General features: G+C 38.2%; 1 protein-coding gene across 2 annotated transcripts in view; it reads right to left on the bottom strand.

The window, feature by feature from the left end:
- Positions 1-21,313, bottom strand: part of trip12 (thyroid hormone receptor interactor 12) — a 75,126-nt gene that overhangs the window by 33,655 nt on the left and 20,158 nt on the right. For both annotated transcript variants that reach the window (XM_052096636.1, XM_052096637.1), the window contains 16 exons: positions 17,584-17,689; positions 14,119-14,255; positions 13,873-13,956; positions 13,400-13,495; positions 13,157-13,308; positions 13,006-13,041; positions 12,733-12,828; positions 10,858-10,950; positions 8,759-8,920; positions 8,474-8,542; positions 7,925-8,090; positions 7,384-7,501; positions 6,919-7,075; positions 6,676-6,829; positions 4,940-5,168; positions 2,785-2,903 (listed from right to left, as the gene is read on the bottom strand). In XM_052096636.1, the coding sequence (XP_051952596.1) occupies positions 2,785-2,903; positions 4,940-5,168; positions 6,676-6,829; positions 6,919-7,075; positions 7,384-7,501; positions 7,925-8,090; positions 8,474-8,542; positions 8,759-8,920; positions 10,858-10,950; positions 12,733-12,828; positions 13,006-13,041; positions 13,157-13,308; positions 13,400-13,495; positions 13,873-13,956; positions 14,119-14,255; positions 17,584-17,689 (1,974 nt within the window). The remainder of the gene's footprint in view (positions 1-2,784; positions 2,904-4,939; positions 5,169-6,675; positions 6,830-6,918; positions 7,076-7,383; positions 7,502-7,924; positions 8,091-8,473; positions 8,543-8,758; positions 8,921-10,857; positions 10,951-12,732; positions 12,829-13,005; positions 13,042-13,156; positions 13,309-13,399; positions 13,496-13,872; positions 13,957-14,118; positions 14,256-17,583; positions 17,690-21,313) is intronic.

The following is a 21,313-nucleotide window of genomic DNA, read 5'->3' as shown; positions in this document are numbered from 1 at the left end:
AGATCCAAAGTGTTGGCATTTACCACTGTGAAAAGTTATGGTTCTCCGCTAATAGAATTATTTCTCTGCTAATAGTTGAATTCTAGAAGCAATCAGGGTAGATCAATAGCACTGTAAGCCTCTCAAGTGCAATTTGGCGGCGAGTGTTTGTTTATAGGTGGATATTATACTCTTATTCCTAACTTATGGTTTTACGCGAAGGGGTTTAATCACTTATTAGACCGATTATGGCTCACATGGATCCTAACTCATCCGTTACGGTCACACAACACGAGCAAACTTCACCGCATGCTCAGAAACGTTGCGCTACTGCAAAAAACTAATTCCAACTATTTTTTCGTAATCGTGTGGAGTTGGATGATGTTACTGTGAACTCTTTGCCTCAGAATGTTCCTGTTGGTGATTACACATTAGCAGATTGTTCTAGTGGAGGTTCTGTTCATTCGTCAGTGAAGGCTTCATCCTCTTCTGATGACACTCAGGCTGTACTCCAGATGGCAGTGGCCCGGCTGGGCCTCGATAAGACACCTGCCCAGGCTGCCCATTTCAAGGTTTTCTTCAGGCAGTCTGCTACGTAAAATGTACATGCTATGCTGCCAAGTAAGGATTTCTTGGCTGAATTTTCTAATGCACTCACATGTTTGAGTGCCCCTAAACAGCATTCAAGGATTGCTCGTACTCTTGCATCTATGGCTGAAGCTGATTCTATTGGTATGGGACATGCGCCAGAAATAGAATAAGCTACTGTGGCTTTGGCAGTGTCTCCTGATGAGGCACTACGTGGTAATGTTCACCGTCCTAGTGCATAATGTGGATGTACGGATTCAATTTTGAAAAAGACATACGAGTCAGATGCCTACATAACCTGAGTGGACAATAATCTGTCAGTTACTCCTTGCTACCACCAGCACGTTGGAGCCAATGAACACTGATCCCTCTGTCGGGCAGATTCTACAAACTGCTCTACGGACCATGGGTCATGTGACTAGTGAGTTGGGTACACTGTCAGCTACACATCTGACAGCCCACAGTCAGGTATGGCTTGCCCACGCGAGGCTGCCTGAAGCATGTAAGAGGACCTTGAGGGACCTGCCAACTGAATTAGGGCACTTGTTTAGGCCAAATGTCCCAGAGTTACTGCAAAAGCAAGAGAAGTGCTCCTGCCTTTATGGTGCCAACAGATTCCAAGCAGCCAGCAGCACTTCCGCCAACACTATGCTCGTCAAGAGGCCTCGGGTCTTTGGGGATGCTTGGGACTATCAACCTCCTCACTGACAATCATCTGGAGGGCACGTCAGCACAATTCCACTGGGCCTGCTCCACCTCAGACCAGCAGTGGAACAACAGTTTGCGTGAGCCCCTCCAGACATCATTATTGGATGATTGCCCTTTTAAACCGTTGCATTCAAGCATTGACACAATGGAACCAGTAGGAGTTTCTGATGACCAGTGTGCCCCTAGCTATCATTCCTACTCTGCGGGAAGTACTCACGACTGATGCTTCAGCAGGTTGGTACAGGACACACTGTCTCACAAATGACCAAACTGACTTCTTTGCCACTGTTGTGGCAGACATTACACAGAATATCCTTGTTCAAACACAGAGTGATCCTATTAGCACCTCAATGGCCGGCCAGGCCTTGGTTCCCCCTAATCTTGAAACTCTTGGTGGGCAGTCTGTGGCAGCTCCTCTCACAGCTAGACGGCAGTGTTTGGCACACAGACCCAGCCCGCCAGCAGGTTATGATTTGGCCTCTGGGTCCAGACCTCTTCTAACTATTTATATATCTGTGCATGGCATTGCATTAGTGGTTTTTCTTTTTACAAGCTTTTTTCTAATCGTATTCTACAGAACAATGTCACATGTGCCATCTGATGTGTGGATACATTTCACCTCAGCCAATATAGAAGGTAGTGTACATTTGCAAATACTGTGCAAAGACCCATGTTATATATAGCCAAGTGCCCAAAGTTTTATCCAATATTTCCAAAATTCCCCAGCTTAACTTCCCATGGAAAGTTTCCGGAAATGTACTGCCCCTTTGCAACTCTAGTTGGTATATTCTCTCAACCTATCTGTCTGGTGCTGCGAAAATCCATTAGTGCTTAAGCAATGACTCTGGCGGTCATCCGGAATTCACAAAACCACAGTTACATTTGTAACTAGAGATCTTTAGATAAATATCTAAGCTCTGTAGGTCCATTCAATTCAAGTGAATGGTGACCAGAACTTTAAAGCTCCAAAAAGCACATAAAGGGAGCATAAAAGTAATCCATAAACTTAGTTGTTAAAGTTGTTAAATCCATGTCTTCTGAAGCAATGACAGGTGTGGGTGTGAAATAGATAAATATTTTTTTTTTCCTTTTTTTTTTTTTTTTTACAATAAATCTGCTCCTTTGAACAGCCCAACTATTTGGTGGAGATATGCACAAGAATGTGAATCGGCAAAAAATCAAAAGAATGTAAAAATGAAAATGGAGATTTATAGTAAAAAAAATGGCTTGCATATTGATCTATTTCTCACATATCATCCAATCATATCGCTTCAGAAGACATGGATTTAACCACTGGAGTATGGATTACTTTTATGCTGCTTCATGTGCTTTTAGAGATTCAAATTTCTGGCCACAATTCAATTGCATTGTATGGACCTACAGAGCTGAGATATACTTCCAAATATCTATGATTGTTGAGTAAATGATGAGAATTTTCATTTTTGGGTGAACTATCCCTTTAAGTCCACTGTTGCTATGCATAGTCTTAATATAAGCCAGATCCACTACCTTCTCGTCTGAAATAAACACTGAACACGTCTGGTAGCTTCTGCATGAGGATCTCCGCCATCTGCAGAGAGCCCACTACAATCTTTAGGTCCTGACTGGACAGCATGGAAGCTATGTGACTGCAGACACAAGACAAGCATTCACACATATTAGAACATCATTAATCACACTTTCAAAACAAATATTCACTCCTCACACTTTTAAATGGAAATATGTGCAGACATTAAACAGGGTACCCCCAGGATCCTCCAAATGAAATTCAAGTCTTTTTAAGACCTTTTTAATACCATTTCAAATGAAATTTAATGCCAACTTCGTACCCATTCCGACAGAAGTATGAGGGGAAAATGTCAAATCTGTATAAATTTTGAACCCTAGAAAATAATTATGTACAAGTAGGCTACTTGAATTAAATAAAATATTTAATTTAAATTATCAGTTGTATTTAATACATACGCAACAGCGTAACACAGATTTGATTTGTAATAAACAAATAAATTTGAACTTGGTGTTGAACTACAGCCTTCGCAGCTCTGCTGCCTTGGTTGCAATTTTTTCACCCAGGCTCTCAAGTTCTGTCAACTTCTGCTTGTGACTTCTTCTCAAAGCATTTGTTCAAGACATTTGCTTCAAGTAAAAAATAAAAAAGTAATCGAAACAATTTGATATCATATTAATTAAGTTGGGGCCTACAGTATAACAAGAAAAAAATCTCTCTCAACTAAGGCTGTAAAGTAAACCATAAGGAACCCCAGATGGTACATCATTCTAATATTAAAGGTTAAAAATTATTTATTTGTAAGCTACTTCCATTTAAATCACACATAAGGGAGTTTTTATAATAAAGTTATAGGCCAATACATTTTTAATGACATAATTATGTTTCTACTTTTTAAATAATATCTGTCACAAATAAATACAATTTATTTTGAAGCAATATTCTCATCAGCTTTTACATAGACTACTTAAATCTGCATAATTGTGATTTTTACACCAGGGCGTTATTTACTTTTATAAGGACAATTTTTAAACCTTACTATATATATGCACTCTCTTTCCTGTCAAATTCTTACATTTGATCAAATTCAGTTTTAATAATAAGGGCTGTTATCAATCAATTGAAATAAATAATTTTATGAGATTGATGTTTAAACAAATAATATAAAAAAAAATCAATGATGCCTTTAAACAATAAACCAATAGGTGGCGGCAAGTGACCGTCTTAATAAATGAATCATTGAGTCATTCATTAAACCGATTCGTTCAAAATGCTGAATCATTCAATAACAAAAGACAGCGCTTAGTGTTGCTTTTCTTTTGTAACTATTTTCGTCGGTAAAATAGAACAAAACGATAACGCGTCTAAATTGTAAGTGACTACATATTAACTAGGCTACTTGTTTATTAAACTATACATTCAATGTAACATTTGCAATCGTGATATTATAGAACAGCTCACTTGGTCGTGTTATGTTAATTAACTATATCATATATTATTGTCATTTCCTGGCACAGACTTGACCCAAACGTAATTCGGATTCCTTGGCCACAGCGGATTAAACCGACACTTTCCCATTTTAACAGACAAACTAGGCTAGCTACTATCTTGGTCTGTACCTCACTTGCCTAGTAACCATAGTAACGGGTGCGCACGCTTTCGCGCTTTCTGCTATGACGTGGAGCGCGAGGTGCACTCAACGTTACGCTGCATGATTTTTTAATTAGCCTACATTAACAGTTAATTTTGTTACGGTATGAACAATCCTAGGAAAGGCAAAAAAAAAATAAGACCTTTGTATACCAAATTCAAGGCTATTAAGGCCTTAATTTGAGATTATCAAATTTAAGACTTTTTCAAGGTTTTTAAGACCCGCGGGTACCCTGATTAAAACTGGGTGGTGTGACTGTACATAACATTCTACGGTAGATATCTTTGTTAAATGATAGACATTTTTATTCATTTGTTATAAATAATCTTATCTTTACTATGCATTCATAAAGTTCAAATCAGAAGAAAATTAGCAAATGAGATGACATCATTTAATCTGCATGCACAATTCACTGTATTACCCATTACCAAATGGTTATTTAACATATAACCAATTACATTTTTGTCATACTGCCCATCCCTATCCCTCTCTAGTTACTAACTGACCTAGACACGGCATGGTTGCGCAGCACATCCTTAAGCAGCTCTGCATCTGCGAAGTAGATGATTCGTAGGATGGCTCTAAGGCACTTGTGTCTGACAGCAGGTCCGGCCGAGGAGCTGTACACCTCATACAGAACCCCAAACAAAGTCTTTATGAAACACTTGGCCAGCTCAGGGTCCTCTTTCATCAGCTGAGCACGAGCATCCTCCCGCCGCACCTCCAAGTGCCCTCCTGTAGAGAAGCAAAGCAGGGAGACAGGGACTTACTTGAATTGAAAAACACAAAATGCTAAATTCGGCATTTAAAGGTGCAAAAGGCCAGTTCATGTATTTTCTCGGGTGAATGTTATGAATATTCGGCTGTGAATGTGATGGGTTGGGCAATCTTTAAACGAATATTCTAGGTTAATTTGAATCTAATGACTCTTTGCCGTACTTGTGGCATGCCAATTACCGCAGATAATAATTTTGACTCTCCCAGTTTATGAATGGGACATAAACTTACAGTAAATATGTGGCATGTCAAAATAAAAGTCACAAAGACAGAAAAGACAATATTTATATTTGAATGCACATTTTTACATGGGTGATTCATCGGTGCACATTATTCCAAATATCTTTTTTTTTTTTTTTTAGATTTACTTATGCAATAAATGCAATAACTCACACTCTCCAAAACATGTTTTTTTTTCTTCCCTTTTAATAGGCGGACATCATAAAAGTCGTCTCCTATAACCATCTGTTGTATATCTGTTTTGTTTCCATGTTGACGTTCAGCTTCCAACGTAAATCTCGCAGTTACAATTGAGTCCACTGGGGGTGCTGTGGACATGTCGTCAAGGGGGTGCTGGGTGAGTGGAGATCAATACGTGTAATATTTAGATTCTTAATGAATTCTATTGGTATTTGGTTCTTGTTAGGGTCATACATGGCAACAGACAAGGATCTGCTTTTATGGTGGAAAGAAAATTCGAAGTGGTATAAGAAACTCAGAAGCTTATCAGACCAGTATATGTATTATGCACATTTTATAAAAAGCCAACTTTCCCTACTTGTTTTTATGATTAATAACATGTGAAATTATACAAATGTGATAGCCTTTATGTAGCCTAATAGTTTATATTTATATTGCCCATCAAGGCCCAGGTAAACCGTTCCGCGCACAGCTTTGAAAGTATATCTCGGATGAGCGCGAATTGACAAATTGCTTTGTTATACGCTACCAGACATTAGAGGGCAGCACTGAGTCGTGTCATTTACAGGACATACGCTCTTAAGTATAAATAAGAAAAACTGAGAATCCACCATTAGAGGGGAAGCAAGAACAACATCAAAACTCTAGATATATAGTACTAATATATATATATATATATATATATATATATATATATATATATATATATATATAGTAAAACTATATATTTACTGCTTAACAGTAAAGCCCAACTGTGCATATTGCCACCTAGTGTACTCTTCTATCTCAAAAGCATGAGCATTTGTACGTGTGACAGTTACGTCATGTATTCTTTGGGCTTTATGCCATCAGTGTTGGTTTCTACATACACTCATCAAGCAATTTAAGGAACGTAACGTATCATACTTGTAATTTTAAACTTGCATTTTACTTTATGAGTAATTAATTACTTACTCTACCCTAGTTCAAAGAAGCTGTTATTTAGGCTGAAAATAACGCCTTAATTTTCATTAAAGTGTGTGTGTGTGTGTGTGTGTGTGTGTACCAGTGTTGGGGTTGGCCAGAGGGTTGGGTTTTCTCTGGATGGCACGGGCAGTGCCAGTGTCTTCATTTATCTGCTGCATAGAGTTGAAGTCGATGGTGTAGACCCGACCAAGGGTGGAGAGACTGATCTCATCTTCTCCATTCTGGTGTGCAGTCTGAAAAATGAATAGATTGAGAGAGTTAGCAATATCTTCATTCAATAAAATAAAAATGGTTACCTATACCCATCCCTCAACGAGCATACTTCAATGATACGGCTGTCAATACGGTTGTACGGGTGCCACAGTCCTCTGTCATCTCTCCACTGCCAGATAGCACCCTCTATAGTCTGGGCACTGCCCTTCTTCAGCATGGCATCCACCGCAAAGATGCCCTCTCTGGGCAGACATGGCATCAGCTCGCTATAGCACAGAAAAACAACTGCGATTGAGTGCACTGCACACAATTTATAAGAACTTCAGACACAAAAGCAGAATGGAAAAAGCACAAGTTGTATCTCATGGGGGCCACTGTTATTAAAAGACACAAATTACAATGTCAATAACACTTATGTTGAACATGAGTTTTTGGGAGCAAATGATGATGGCATTTCTACTATCCTTTAAAATCTCTCCATTCACTCCAATAACATTCAGAGAGCTTGTTGGTCTGAGTCACTGTTAGAGACACGTACAAAGTGAAAAATTTTAGGAAACCAAACTTTAAGTACCAGATGAGTGAGGTGAGTTCATAAAGCTCCTGAGGACTTCTGGGTACCAGGTCTATCTGCTCTTGACAGCTCCCATTAGACGCTCCACACAGCAGGAAACGCAGAGTCTCTGCAATATCTGCAAACATACACACACATAAATCGTCTCCTCTGAATCTTGACAATTCATACACTTGGATGAGAAGCTCATAAACAAACGAGTCACATGGCGTCTATTCTTAACACCTAACCTGCAAATATGTTTAAAAGACCCCATGAAATAGCTGGACGGGATTTCCTGTTCCTATTGAAAAGGGAAGTTGGGGTGGAACAAATTGTAGGACTCAGCAATAGGGACTTTGTCATTCTAGAGAAATGTTTATCGGGTAAAATTTGGATTTTGCCTTTTTGCCAGGAAAAAAAAAACATGTACATTTTGAGTATTTTTGCTGGACTATATTTGCCCAACTAAGGGCCAATGGAAAGGAGTGTTCGGGACAGAGAGATTAGACACGTTACCTTAAAAGTTTGTGAAACATTTAACCATTTGTGTGTGACTTACTCTGTTTCATGAGCTGCACTGCAAGGCAGGGGCAGTTGGAACACATGAGAGAGAACATGCGCACGACCATGATGAACATGCCGGAGCTGAGCACGGGTGGAGTGAGCACCAGCAGCTGCTGGATGTTGGTCAGCAAATCTCGTGATGCCACCTGCTGTAACAGGTTCTGTGACACACAGGACAAGGGTTAATGAGCTGATACCGAATGCACAAATAACACGTTTTGCATACCAGGGTAGTGTTGGCCGATTTGTTAATGAATCATTCTTTGAGCAGTACCTTTTACTGATTTGTTAAAACCGATCAATATGCAATGTGTTTGAATATCATTCAACTGCAAGGCGGATTTTGTTTGGGAATAAAATTGGTGGGCGACATGTTAAAAACTTTAAATATTGTTTACCATGACCTTAAAAATAGTTTGATCTAAAGGAATTTTTTAGTAGAAAAATGTAAATTGCTTCTATGCCCATTTGTCTTTACAAATGGTTTATAAGATTTGCTAAGAGTTTTTGTATTGTTTTGTAATTGTGTGTGTTCATTTCTCACCTCCTCGTGCTGAAAGTTGTCTACCAGCCTGGCAAAACAGAGACAAGTGCTTTCTACAGATTTTTTATCCTGCAAAACAAAAGCCAAAACAAAAATGATTGAGCACATATCAAGGTACACAAGTGTTGATTTATTGTTACACTTCACACCAAGATCAAGACATAATGTGAGAGCGTTATGTGTAAGTCTGCTCTGCCATGGTCTGGAGAAGTGTTGTGTGTGTGCGCAAGTGTGTGCGTAAAGAAGTGTGAAAAAGGTATCTGTTGTGTTTATTTTGCATTTCACCTGGTGTGTGAGTCTTTGAGTTAGCAGGGGTAGAGAATCAGCAACGAAGTGAAACTCATCCGCCGTTATGCTCTGACAGCAGTTCGCAGCGATGGCTAATGCATTCCTCTGGGCATTTATGCTGAAGAACTCCAAGTACAGCAAACAGTCGGCTAGACCTCCCTATAGAGACGTCAACGTTAGATCAAGTTAATAAACAGCAATGCCTTGATATAAAAAGTTCTTTAATAAAGAAATGGGACCAAAAAACTTGGTCACAGTTCTAGCTCTAAAAAATCTGAATAGATGTGCGAAAAACACCTGCAGTTGTGTAGCTGAACTCTGTATTGATTTACCAAGTTGATCATCAACTGTAAACACACTAAAGTTATATCAACCAGGCCATTTACTAAGCCATTATTTGGCTGTTTGTTGATTATTGGCCACAACCGTTTTCACTTGGCTGATTAAACAAAAGTGTTAACTGCTATGTCATCCAGGCTGATTAATCAGACATTTTTCAACCATTTTGCGATATCTGCATCAGCAACAACCATGTTCACTTGGCCGATATACAGAAGTGTTAACCGATATATCTCGCCCAGGATGATTAATCAGCCAATATTAGTCCGTTTTGTGTTTACCATAACCACGTTTGCTTGGCCGCTTAACAGAAGTGTTATGCGATATATTGGCCAGAACAATTAATCAGCCATTTTGTGATTATCAGCAACAACTTGGCTAATTAACAAATGTGGTAACTGCTTAATAATCAGCCAATAATTGGTCATTTTGGATTTATTGACCTTAACCATGTTCAGTTGGTCTATTAAAAAAAGGTGTTAACCAATATATCACCCTGCAGATTAATCAGCATATATTTGGCGATTTTGCAATTATCAGTATCGTCCATAACCATGTTCACTTGGCTGATTAACAGAAATATTAACTTACCATTGTGTCAGTGTAAAGCCATGGTTGCTGCAGAGTTTTTCAAATCAAATTTAAGTCTTAACTCTTTCCCAGCCAGCGTTTTTAAAAAAAGTTGCCAGCCACCGCCAGGGTTTTTGACGATTTTCGCTAAACTTTAATGGCCCGCAGAATATTTTCTTCCATGAATATATGAAGATGCTATATATCAAAATAAAGATCTGAGCCTCTGCTTTTAGGCAAAAAAAAAAAAAAAAAACGATTTTATTTTATCTTCATTTGTTCTTTTTTTATTGCCACTTGAACAGAGGTAGGTTTTGTCAAAAACAACATTTCGGACAAAAAGCTGAGAAAAAGGCATTTTTATCAAACAAGTGCTTTATTATTAGTATGGTGTTCCACTTCACGTTTGAGACGATCGCAGTCTGTTTCTTCGATCAAAGAGTTGCGTACTCTTTCAAAACATGCGCGCGGGTCTTCCTTACCGTATACCACCTAAAACACGGATACCCGGAAAATTCCGTGTTTGGCGGGGAAGCGTTTTTTCATAAAACCCGGAAAATTCTGTGTTTGGCGGGGAAAGAGTTAAAGACCTTTTTCAAGACCTGAACATATACAATTTATACCATATCCCCATACCAAAACAAACCTACACAATCTCATAATAAATCATGCATCACATAATTTAAATGATAAGAATTTTGTTGTATCATTTAAGATATTTAAGACCTTACATTTTGGAAAACTGAATTTAAGACATTTTAAGACTTAAGGATCTGCAGGAACCCTGAAAACCTACTAATAGATTGGACAATGATTAGAAAAGTTAAGCAAATTGGAGTATATGCTGCATAAAAGTGTTTGTTTCAACTTAGAAATTGTGTACATCTGAATTGCTGTAGTAAAATTGTTTTTTGTATATTAGCATTTATACTGGCCATCGATCATTGAAAAACAACTAGTGTATTAGTGTAGTGCATAACAACTCCCGTTAAATGGGGTAAAACCACAGCTTCTTGTGGTTCATTGCTTTACTGACTACAACTGCTATCTGGAACAAAATGGCCATTGATCATCTAGCAAAGGATTTAAAAATGCTAAACTATATCCAGTAAATTATGTTATGTATACATGAGATATTGTACAGTGAAACAGTCACTAGAGCTAAACAGAAAACAGCGAGTACTCACAGCCTGCAAGATAGCTTTGCTGTGCCTCCGTGACAACATCTCCAAGGCGGTCAAGGCCTGTTCTGCCACATCTATAAACTGTATTACCTGAAGCTGTGGACACAAGAGAAAAATAGGTTTCAGAGAACATACACATTTAACGGTTTGGTTCACCCAATGAAAATTCTCCCATCATTCACTCACCCTCATGTCATCACAGATGTGTATGACTTTCTGTCTTGAGCAGAACACAAACAAAGATTATCCATACGATTCAGGTGGTTAAATTAATGTATTCTCAAGCGAAACAATCGCTTTAGGTGAGAAACAGATCAATATTGATGTCCTTGTCACAATAATAGTTTACTTCCGTTCACTCTTAGATGCTTGTCCATAATGGGTCTCGGTTCCATCCGCCTCTCGAGTGACAAGCACTAGGGGTGGGAAATATACCGGTAGACATGATAAACTGCTACAAATTGGGCAAACACAATAAATTTTGGATTATTGTGTGTATCGCAGTTACACAAAACCATGTGCAAGGAACGTGAACGTCACATAACTTGTACATGGTACATATTCTGTCAGAGAAATGGAGGAAGAAGGCAGAGCAGCTTCACCTGAGAGAAATTAAGAAACAGGGGTTTTCAGGTACTGTCTATTTTCAGCTTCCACAAAAAGTGAAATTTTAGGCCTCCGAAGCAAATTCAATGACATAAAACTCACAATCTGAATATGGTTCTCATCAGACACATGCAGCTGTGTTTCATGTGATTTTCACATGCACCATCTCTGAAGCATGAAATTCTGCGTGAGTCCATCAAGGTTTTCAGATACTACTCAACACTGTTTCTCTCTATAGCGGAAACAAACTTCAAAACTTAAGTGACCCATTTGAATTTAGTTTTTACCTTAAAGCGCTATGGAGAAAGTAATCTCAAATGCCAAGAAAGCCTGACATTCTAACCAACAATGATGTGGAAAACTGTTATGCAGAATTTTTAAAACCACACAGTATCACCCTTAAAATAAATTCAGTGTGAATGATGTTAGATATTAGAAAACAAGCCAGCATTGCTTTCAGATATTCAAATATTGTCTACAAAGATGACTTAAAACATTAAGGGACCAATCAATTGTTTTATAATAATACTAGTCTACAACATCAGACTGAAATATGAAATTTAGCATTGTGGTAAAGTTTACTTCTGCTTTTTGAATGCCACCAATGGTTTTATTTATTTCTGTATTTAATTTTACTCTGGCTATGTTTGCCAAGAACATAAAATTTGTGATATCGAGACCCAAGATTTTGGTCATATTACCTACCCCTAGAATGCACGTTGGCATGTTTACACGAGAACTGACATGTTACAACCGGAAGTGCAGCTTGATTTGTTTACAAGAGAACGCTGTTCAAAAGCTACATTGGTTTTGCTTTCATTTGAACAAGCCAGAACGCTTACTTTATGCGAGAGGCGGAGGGAACCTAGTCCCGATGTGGACAGGCATCGGAGAGAGACCAGAAGTAAACAATTATTGTGAAAAAGACTAGAAAACATTAATTTAATAATTGGAGTCTTATGGATTACTTTTACTATGATTGTCTGTGCTTTTAGGAGGTTTAAAGCGCTAAAAACAATCCACTTGCATTGTATGGACCTACAGAGCTTAGATATTCTTCTAAAACTCTTTGTTTGTGTTCTGCTGAAGAAAGTAATACACAACTGTTATGGCATGAGGCTGAGGAAATGATGAGATCATTTTCATTTTTGGGTGAACTATCCCTTTAATAACATCCAAAGACACCGAAGCAACCCGTTAAACAAATACACATTTAAAAGGGCCATATTCTACACTTCTAATGTCTGTCAAGGGTTCAAAGGGACCAATTACCTTTTCCAGGAAGACTGGGATAGCATCCACCACCACAGCCGAGGAGCGTGGCAGAGCCTCCATCATGTAGGTGAGGGCTCGAGATGCATGATTCATCTGCAGAAGGGACAGACACGGTGGAAAACTACATTATTCTCTGATTGTAAGTGTCAAAATGGAATGACTGTGAATAGATGGATGAAAATTTTGCCAGGTGACAAGATTAAATCGAGTTGGCCTTGTTAGGCTTTCACAATGTACTCTGTGGCACACACAAAATTTCCTGATACTCACAATATCAAAATTATGCTCCATCTGTAGCAGTGTGATCTGCAGAGAGAAAAGGGACATGATTAAAAAAAGAATGCGAAGAGAGGACTCATAACATCAGGTGAATATTTCCTGTCCTCTTTCAGAGAACCAAAGATACAGGAAGCATATTCACCAGGGCCGGTACGACACTCTTGACGGGGAATCCTCCCAGTGTCTCCTCATTACCCATCACTAGCAGCTGGCACATCTCTATAGCAGCCTGAAGCTGCTGGGACTCATCTCCTGTGGCTTGCAACCCCTGCAGCAGCTGCTGCGCCTTTGAGCCTGAGCGGGGAAGAGGTGAGGATAGGGTCAATGCAAGATCTATAAGTAGTTTTACATTAAAATCATTACCGTCATAGTCAAAGCCACTCACTTGCTCCACTGCCTATGGTCCTGTGAAACAGCTGAGACATACGGGGTCCAAAGGGGCCAAACAGGTGAGGAGGAAGCCCCCTGGCCTCCAGCAGAGCTGAAGTGACAGCACGAGAGGCAGATTTTAATATGGAACCTTACACAAAACTGCTGACATTTTGTGTCACCTCTGTCACAATAGTAGCCTTAGCAAGCTGCACCAATAAGACTGACATTCTGCCAGATCAGGATTATATACAAACTACAGATAAAACATATTTTGCTTCAAGCCATGTCTCTAACAACCTTGATAAACCACAATTCAACCCTTAAAAAAATACACTGAGTTGTGCACAAAACATCACTAAGATATGCCATCATTTAATACAATAACCCTACCTTCATGAACACACACACAAACAAACGCACACACACACACAGTATTCCTAGAACAAAAGTGCAAGTCTGTAATGGAATAAGTGAAAGCAAACATGCCTTGCAGTCTTCCCATTTCAGAGTCATCCGATTCGCTCTCTCCAGAGGTGGTCATGCCAACAGCTCCAGCCACTGAGCTAGACGCTACACAGCAGGGAGAGAAAATGTAAAAGTTCAAAAGACCAAGACTTGGTTTAAAGCAAAAGTTACCATCAGCACAGCTGTATTAGGCTACTGACATGGTGTTATTATTGGATATGTTCATAACATGTAATATCTGATTTCAGGGCAATGCTGCCGTCTTACCTGATGCTCCTTGTGGTGTCTCCTCTGTGCGCGCGGCCGATGAGTTGGCCCCTTCCAGGTTGTTGTCAGAGTCGGCCATTTTATCCTGTCGGCGAGCTTCGGCTGCCCCGCGCTTGCCCAGGCCTGAGCCGCGCCGACTAGAAAGAGAAGAACAATAGAAAGAGTGTTGAGAAATGATCCTATTTAAATACATACACTGACTTCACAGAGACAACTGCTTTTAAATCAAGTACGATTTAAAACAAACCACAATTCACTATTTACCATCTTGATAAATATTATGAATGTTTTTGTTCAATATTGAACACTATTATAAAGATTTCTTATTCTTCATCAAAATTTAATAGAGCTGCAACTAGCAATTATTTTTAAAAATTGACTAATAATCTAACGATTGTTAGAATGATTATTCGACTATTATTGCAACGATTAATCGTTAGCTATTAACCGATTATTCAGCTTGTGCACGACTTAATAGGTTGTATTAAAAGTGCTTACTAACAATAAAGAGGACAAACTCATCTTTAAATAATACCTCTAAATGATATTCACTGAATTAAAGGGGAAAAAATACTTTTTTAATTAAAGATTTACTGCAAAAAATTCCTATTGTTATCAAGTGTTTTAGTTTTGTTTTCCATTTAACTTTGTCTAAAAATCCTTAAAACAAGATACATTTACTTGAGAAACAAAATAATATATTTAGACTTGCTTTAAGAGAATGTATCTTAAATAAGTGTATTTTGTTCACTTCATACTTCAAAGAAAAAATATACTCATATTCAACATAAATGCTCTAAAAGCAAGTCTGAATATCTTATATGTTGCTTCTCAGGTGAATGTATCTTGTTTTAAGGATTTTTTGAAATTTTAAAATATTTAACTATTAGAATTAATTAAATATTATATTCAAAATTCTCCAATAATTTTTTTTCTTTTGCAGTATAGCTGCTAAAGTAAATATACATAAGGAGTTTTATATATTTATATTAGAAAACAAACCAAAATTTTTGCATTATATAATGGGCTAAGATAACACCCTCTCACCTTTTTGTTCACTTGATTTAGATCCATCTTTTTCCTCACAAAAAACAAACTCTTTCTTCTTTATAGAGCTGCGTATCGCCAATGTTCTACACCATAAGATACACACCGTGACACTCATTTAATAATTCACTATGTTGCGAGAAATCACTATAAACAAAATCTAGCTGCAGCAAGAGTGTATCAGCTGGGAGAAGTTTAAAACTCTCTCGCGCTGTTTTTCAAGAGACTCATATAGGACCGCTCTGACCGCACAGACAAATGCCAGATTCAGAGTTTGTGCTTGAACTTTAATAAAGGATGCATTAAATACAGTATATAATGGCACAGTGTTTCCTTTTTAGACGCTCTGACAGGCAAGTTTTGCTCAAGCGGAAAACCAGGTATGGCTCCGCTTTATTGCATGACGACACTGCTACTGTATTTACTTATTTAGCATTTTTGTATTAAAATACTCTGCGATCTACATCTCCTTAATCTGTTTGGAAAGTTTTGAGTGAGTCTGGACAGCGAACTGTTTCTTCCTCTCCTCAATCAAGTGAGAGATGAAGTGCTGCTCTCCCGCATCATCATTAGCGTTCCAAAAGATCTCATGTTGTGTTAAAATAAATCAGAAAAAAACATTTTTGTCTACAATTTTTTTTATTGTGGACATGGTCAATAATGTCAACTAATCATTTCAGCCCTAAAATCTAATACATTTCTCCACCTCTGAAATGACTTCTTAGTTTCTGCAGGTGAAACCAAGGACCAACGGGAAGGGAATATATTTTTGATTTTGATATTCTCTGTACGGTGCTTGCCCGTGCAAAACTCGCCACCATGTGAAGGTGTGTTGTGAATGTTTTCCAGGGCATTGCTCTGCAGTTGCTTAAGTGTTCCAAGTGATATGGAACTATGCAGTTGCTTACTGGCCCAAGTAAAAACAGCACACCCCCAAGTTGATATCCTGGTCACTAGATATGGCTCTGAAAATCACATAGACTTGCATTGAAGAAAGGACAGTCTAATCACATTGAAAAGTAATAGCACACCTCTTCTCAACACGCTGCATAATTGAGGTATCATCACTATGGCAACAGTGCAAGAGGAGTCAAGGTCGAAACATTCTGTAGGCAAGTACGTGAACGCAGACACTTCTAGATACACAAGCTTGATTTCCTGCATGTTACATAACATATCGCAAGCATGTGTTGTAGTATCAACATTGCCGTAAGGGGTGCTATAGTGGACATTAGTATGAGCTGTCTGCTTCTACTGTGAGTTTCCTCTTTCAAGCAAGCTACTGAGATGGCGGAGCAACAGTTCGAGGAGTATACTGCTTAACAAGCAAGCCAAATATTTATAGCAACTTACCTGAATGAATACATCAAGTTTACTAGTACAGAATATTGAAGGAAACTATCGCCCACTTGAGTACTGAGGTTTGTTACTGACACAGTAGTGCAAGAATGCACGTTAAAGGAATATTCCAGGTTCAATACAAGTTGAGCTGAATCGACAGCATTTGTGGCATTAAGTTGATTACCACAAAAATTATTTCACTCATTCCTCCATTTCTTTAAAAAAAAGAAAAAGCTAAAATGTTGGCTACAGTGAGGCACTTACAATGGAAGTGAATGGGGCCAATATTGGAGGGTTCAAAAGGCAGAAATTTGAAGCTTATCATTTTATAAAAGCACAAGTTAATTCTTCTGTTAATATTCAACATTATACCACAAATGCTGTTGATTGAGCTTAACTTGTATTGAACCTCAAACATTCCGGTTCAATACAACAGCAACCGGACCACGTGACGGACAAGAGCTTGCGTCGGCGTAGGTGTATTTGCGTTAAGTTTCTGGTCTTATGCCCTGAAGCTTAACACTGAAGGTTAAAGAGTTTATTAGTTAGTAATTATGTCATAGCATAGCATGCTTCCTGGATATTCCCTAAATATGTAGTTTCCTGAATGGAAAAATGTGTTACAAGTTACATTTATTGTGAAAGCAGTTTCATGTTTTCTTTAAGGCTTCTATGCATTTTTGAGGATTTTTTTAATACAAATTATATATATATATATATATATATATATATATATATATATATATATATATATATATATATATATATTTTTTTTTCTTCCTTAAAAAAGCCATCCAAACATGCCACAATTTAACATGAGGATAAACTGGAAGTATAAGTGAGAAACCAGACAAGAAAACCCATTATGATTGAAAGTTTTGAGTGATGGGATCACAATATTATTTGGTCCATGTTTACAACTGTATTATTTAGTGCTGTCCAACTGTGAGCGGATTACTCAAGACGGATGTTAATATCAAGTGTAAAAAAAGTCACTAGGTGTCCATGAGGTCCATCGTAGTCATGAGTCAAATACATGTACTGTTAGAGTGCAAGACGACTCTTGCAGTTCAGTACCTGGTGCTGGCGCAAGAGCCCGTGGTCTTCTGACGTGTGCTCCTCCGAAAGCTGGGGAGCTCTGCTGGGGGAGACTCACTACGCTTCTTAGTGGACTTCCTCAAACCTGAACAGAAAAACAGAGAGAACATTACACCAACAATAATCAGAATGAAGGGAAAGTGAAACACAGTTCTGAGAAACTATTTCATGCTGAGCCTTGTCGGTCATAGAACATCTAGCAGTAAATTAGCAGTCAATTACAGATGGGAGAACAGCATTTTTAAATCACAGAGAACATTACATTACTACTCAGTAGGGATGGGCACGAGTACTTGAGGATTCGGTAACTCAGACATGGCAGCAATGATCGATCGTGATCACGCATGATGTGATTTATCACTTAATTTGAAATCCAGTGCTTGACAACTAAACACAAACGTATCAAAGAGGGAGCTTAGTTTTCATTTTGAAATTGATTACGTTGTGAGTGACTTTGAGGGGTACATTGATTATCAGAGACTTCTCATGGCAAATCAAACTGATATGATGCTGCAATGCTATCGTTACAATAATGAAAACAAAGAGATTGTAAATAAACTTGCTTTGAAAACCAGTCTCTGTAAAACCTCTGCTAAACACACTTTATTATCATTCAACGTAAAAACTTTCACTCGTTAATGGATATTATTTAATAAAAGTGAAAGATTGCCACTGACTAAACCTCCCTGCCCTGTGTGACGTAACACACACCTGCATCTCGACAAAATGAATGAAGTTTTTGAAGAATGAAATGTTTCCAAGTTAGATATTCAATATAAAGTTTCATTCCGTTGCACTTTCCTCAGTTGAAAGGTGGAAATTCAGACTCTGAGTTGAATGGAATGAATCACAGCAACAACAACAATACTAAGCATCACAGCTTTCCTCACAAGAGCGAACATTGGACACACACACACACACACACACACACACACACACACACACACACACACACACAGGTATGTACATTTGGAACACAGTACAGCATCTTCAAAACTGAACTTCAACTTAACATGCATATTAAAACACAATGGTTATGGCATCTCCTGTTATTTGAAAATATACTGTTCATACAGTCACTAAAAAATTAGTGTGCACTAAGATTACTACGGTAAACTGAAAGAAGAACAGAATTCTTTCAGAATTAGGCACCGAATCTTCACATAATGATAAAATATGATGCATTATATTTTGATTATGCAATCTTTTGTACATTTTGTAACCTACGATTTTATAACATCCGAGCAAGACTTTGATGTTTTATACTCCGCTACTTTGCTTTATTTCCAGATATTCCAGTTTTTGCTGTGTTTGTTTCCTTAACTTTCCATTGCAACCTGCAATGGGATTGCACTGCAATAGTGGGGTTTCCCTCTTACATCAAACTCCAGGATTCCCCCAATGTACTGGCGCATATACCAACATGAGGGTCAGTCGATATTGTACATTGGTGTGTATAAATGGGTATAGTTTATAGTGTAAGTGCTTTTTCCACTTTACTCCCAGAAATTCACAATTTGTTCTGCTGTGTTGACTTGTGCTCCATCCTATAATATTTGCTATCCAGTCTGTTCACACATATGCACACTCCTCAAAAACCTATAAGACTGCTGCTTAAGCGTTCACAAGACTACATTAAGCCGTGTTCTCTGGGAGAAACCCAGGTGTGTTAAACCGCTTTCTCTTAATATCTTACAGGACGCAAAAAAACAACAACACTCATTTACATGACGGTTCAGAATTCTGCTTTCAGCAAAAACCCTAAAACAAGGGTCGGCAAACTATGGAATGTGTGCCAGCATTGGCACACAGAGGGGTAATCACTGGCATGCCAGCAACGACGAGAGGGGAGTGGACTATTTTATTCATATGAAATTCCACACCTGCATTCCAATCTAAATCTTGATGTAATCCATTTTCATGATCACGCAGCGTGTTTTCATGAGCTGATTGAGAGGCTAAACAAAAAGTTGACGAGACTGCAGTGTACAAAACTGAATTTTTGCAGCACTTGCAAGCCATTCACGCATCACAACCAGCAACGCTTCATGTTCGGTTATTCGTGCGAGTAAACGCGCCTGCTTTGCTTCGGATAGACTGCGTGGATGACAGCCTACATTCCGTGTTTTATTTATTTATTTTTGCTTTTGGATTTTTGGAATACACCACTATTAATCCTTGAGATTTCCAACCCAGCATACAGGTACCCCCTCCGTAAACCATGGGCACACACAAAATGACATTAAATGATTAAAAGAGAAAACAACTACCCACGTAGTGGGGTTCAAAAATATCAGTCCATTCAAAATATAAATTAAACCTGGAATTAAAGTTTAAGGATTTTGCAGGTACGATTCACTGAAAAGGGCTAAATAGTTAATCAGTTTGTGATGTGTGAATGGCTTGCACGTCACACTTTTATAGTATAATTAACAACAATAGTCTCCCATTCAGCTGAAGAAAATGCGCTGCGTGATCATGAGGAAGGATTACATCAAGATGTAGATTGGAATGCAGGTCAGGTGCAAAAAAACTTCATATAAATATAAAAGACTGCTCCTCTCTCACTGTTGATTACCCCACTCCACACAATTGTGTGAAATTCCACACAATTGTGTGATTGGTAATCAAATTTGTGACATTAACGGTGTTAACTCATTTTGTACAAATGGACAGGTTCTTCCATTGAAGCACTTAAGAAAGAAAAACATATCATCAAAAAGGTAAAACGTCCCTGAAAATCAATTGACCCTTCGCTAAGCCCTGCCTTAAAAAGTATTTCTGACCAATCTAAACAACTGTTGCTGTGCGCCATTTAATCTAAGCATGTATATCCAGAAACCTAAGCCTTCGCATATGCATTTGCATACATAAGAAGAGTATTTTTCAAACCATAAAAACACAGAGTAGGTAAAAGGACAGACAGAACCTTTAAAAGACCTCTATCAGTGCTTACCATGTAAAGCCAGATGAATCACTTATGCAAACAACAGCTTTGGTGGTCAAACCCTAACACTGAGGGTCTATTCTGGGCAAGCACTGCCCCCTACCCTTTGGCAACATGCCCTCCTGTGACTCTTCATTTCAGAGGTAAGTAACCAACCCAGACAGAGGATTACCAACCCTGCACCATCTTTACCAATAGTAAACACCTCCATGCTCAGAAAGCTCTACAGCCAATCGAAGTACATTAAACAAAACGTCCACCTAATACCACTCATGAAAATAAACACCCGGTCAAAACCCACCTCATCAAAACATTCAATTCACTCAAGAGGCTAGATTAGGGATGGGCTTTTTGGGTAATTTTGCAGTCTTTTACTTAAACACATAAAAAACGAGCAATCAATTACTTGAAATTTAGAATTTAAGTTCAACCTTTGAACCTTGGAATGTATGATTTTGTTAGTGACAATTTCTTCTTAAGAAAAGCTTATTATGAAGAAATTGTCACTAACAAAATCATACATTCCAAGACGTCTGAAGCAATTAAAGGACTTTAAATAAAGACAGAATGTTCTTTCTGGGTGAACTATTCCTTTAATAAATGTCATGCATCCACAGTGCCAACCAATGCATTTGTATTGTAATGGGAAGATTTTAGGTGAGAGAAGCATTTTCATTATTGCCCACAGCAGGAAAAGGCACAAAAGACAATCAAATTGCAATAATAAAGTTGAATAGCCCATTTAAAGCTGAGCAAGTCCTA

The sequence above is a fragment of the Xyrauchen texanus genome, chromosome 29, assembly GCF_025860055.1.
Source record: "Xyrauchen texanus isolate HMW12.3.18 chromosome 29, RBS_HiC_50CHRs, whole genome shotgun sequence".
Lineage (NCBI taxonomy): Eukaryota > Metazoa > Chordata > Actinopteri > Cypriniformes > Catostomidae > Xyrauchen > Xyrauchen texanus.
The sequence above is the reverse complement of the archived record's forward strand: the minus strand, read 5'-3'. Positions and strand labels throughout refer to the sequence as shown.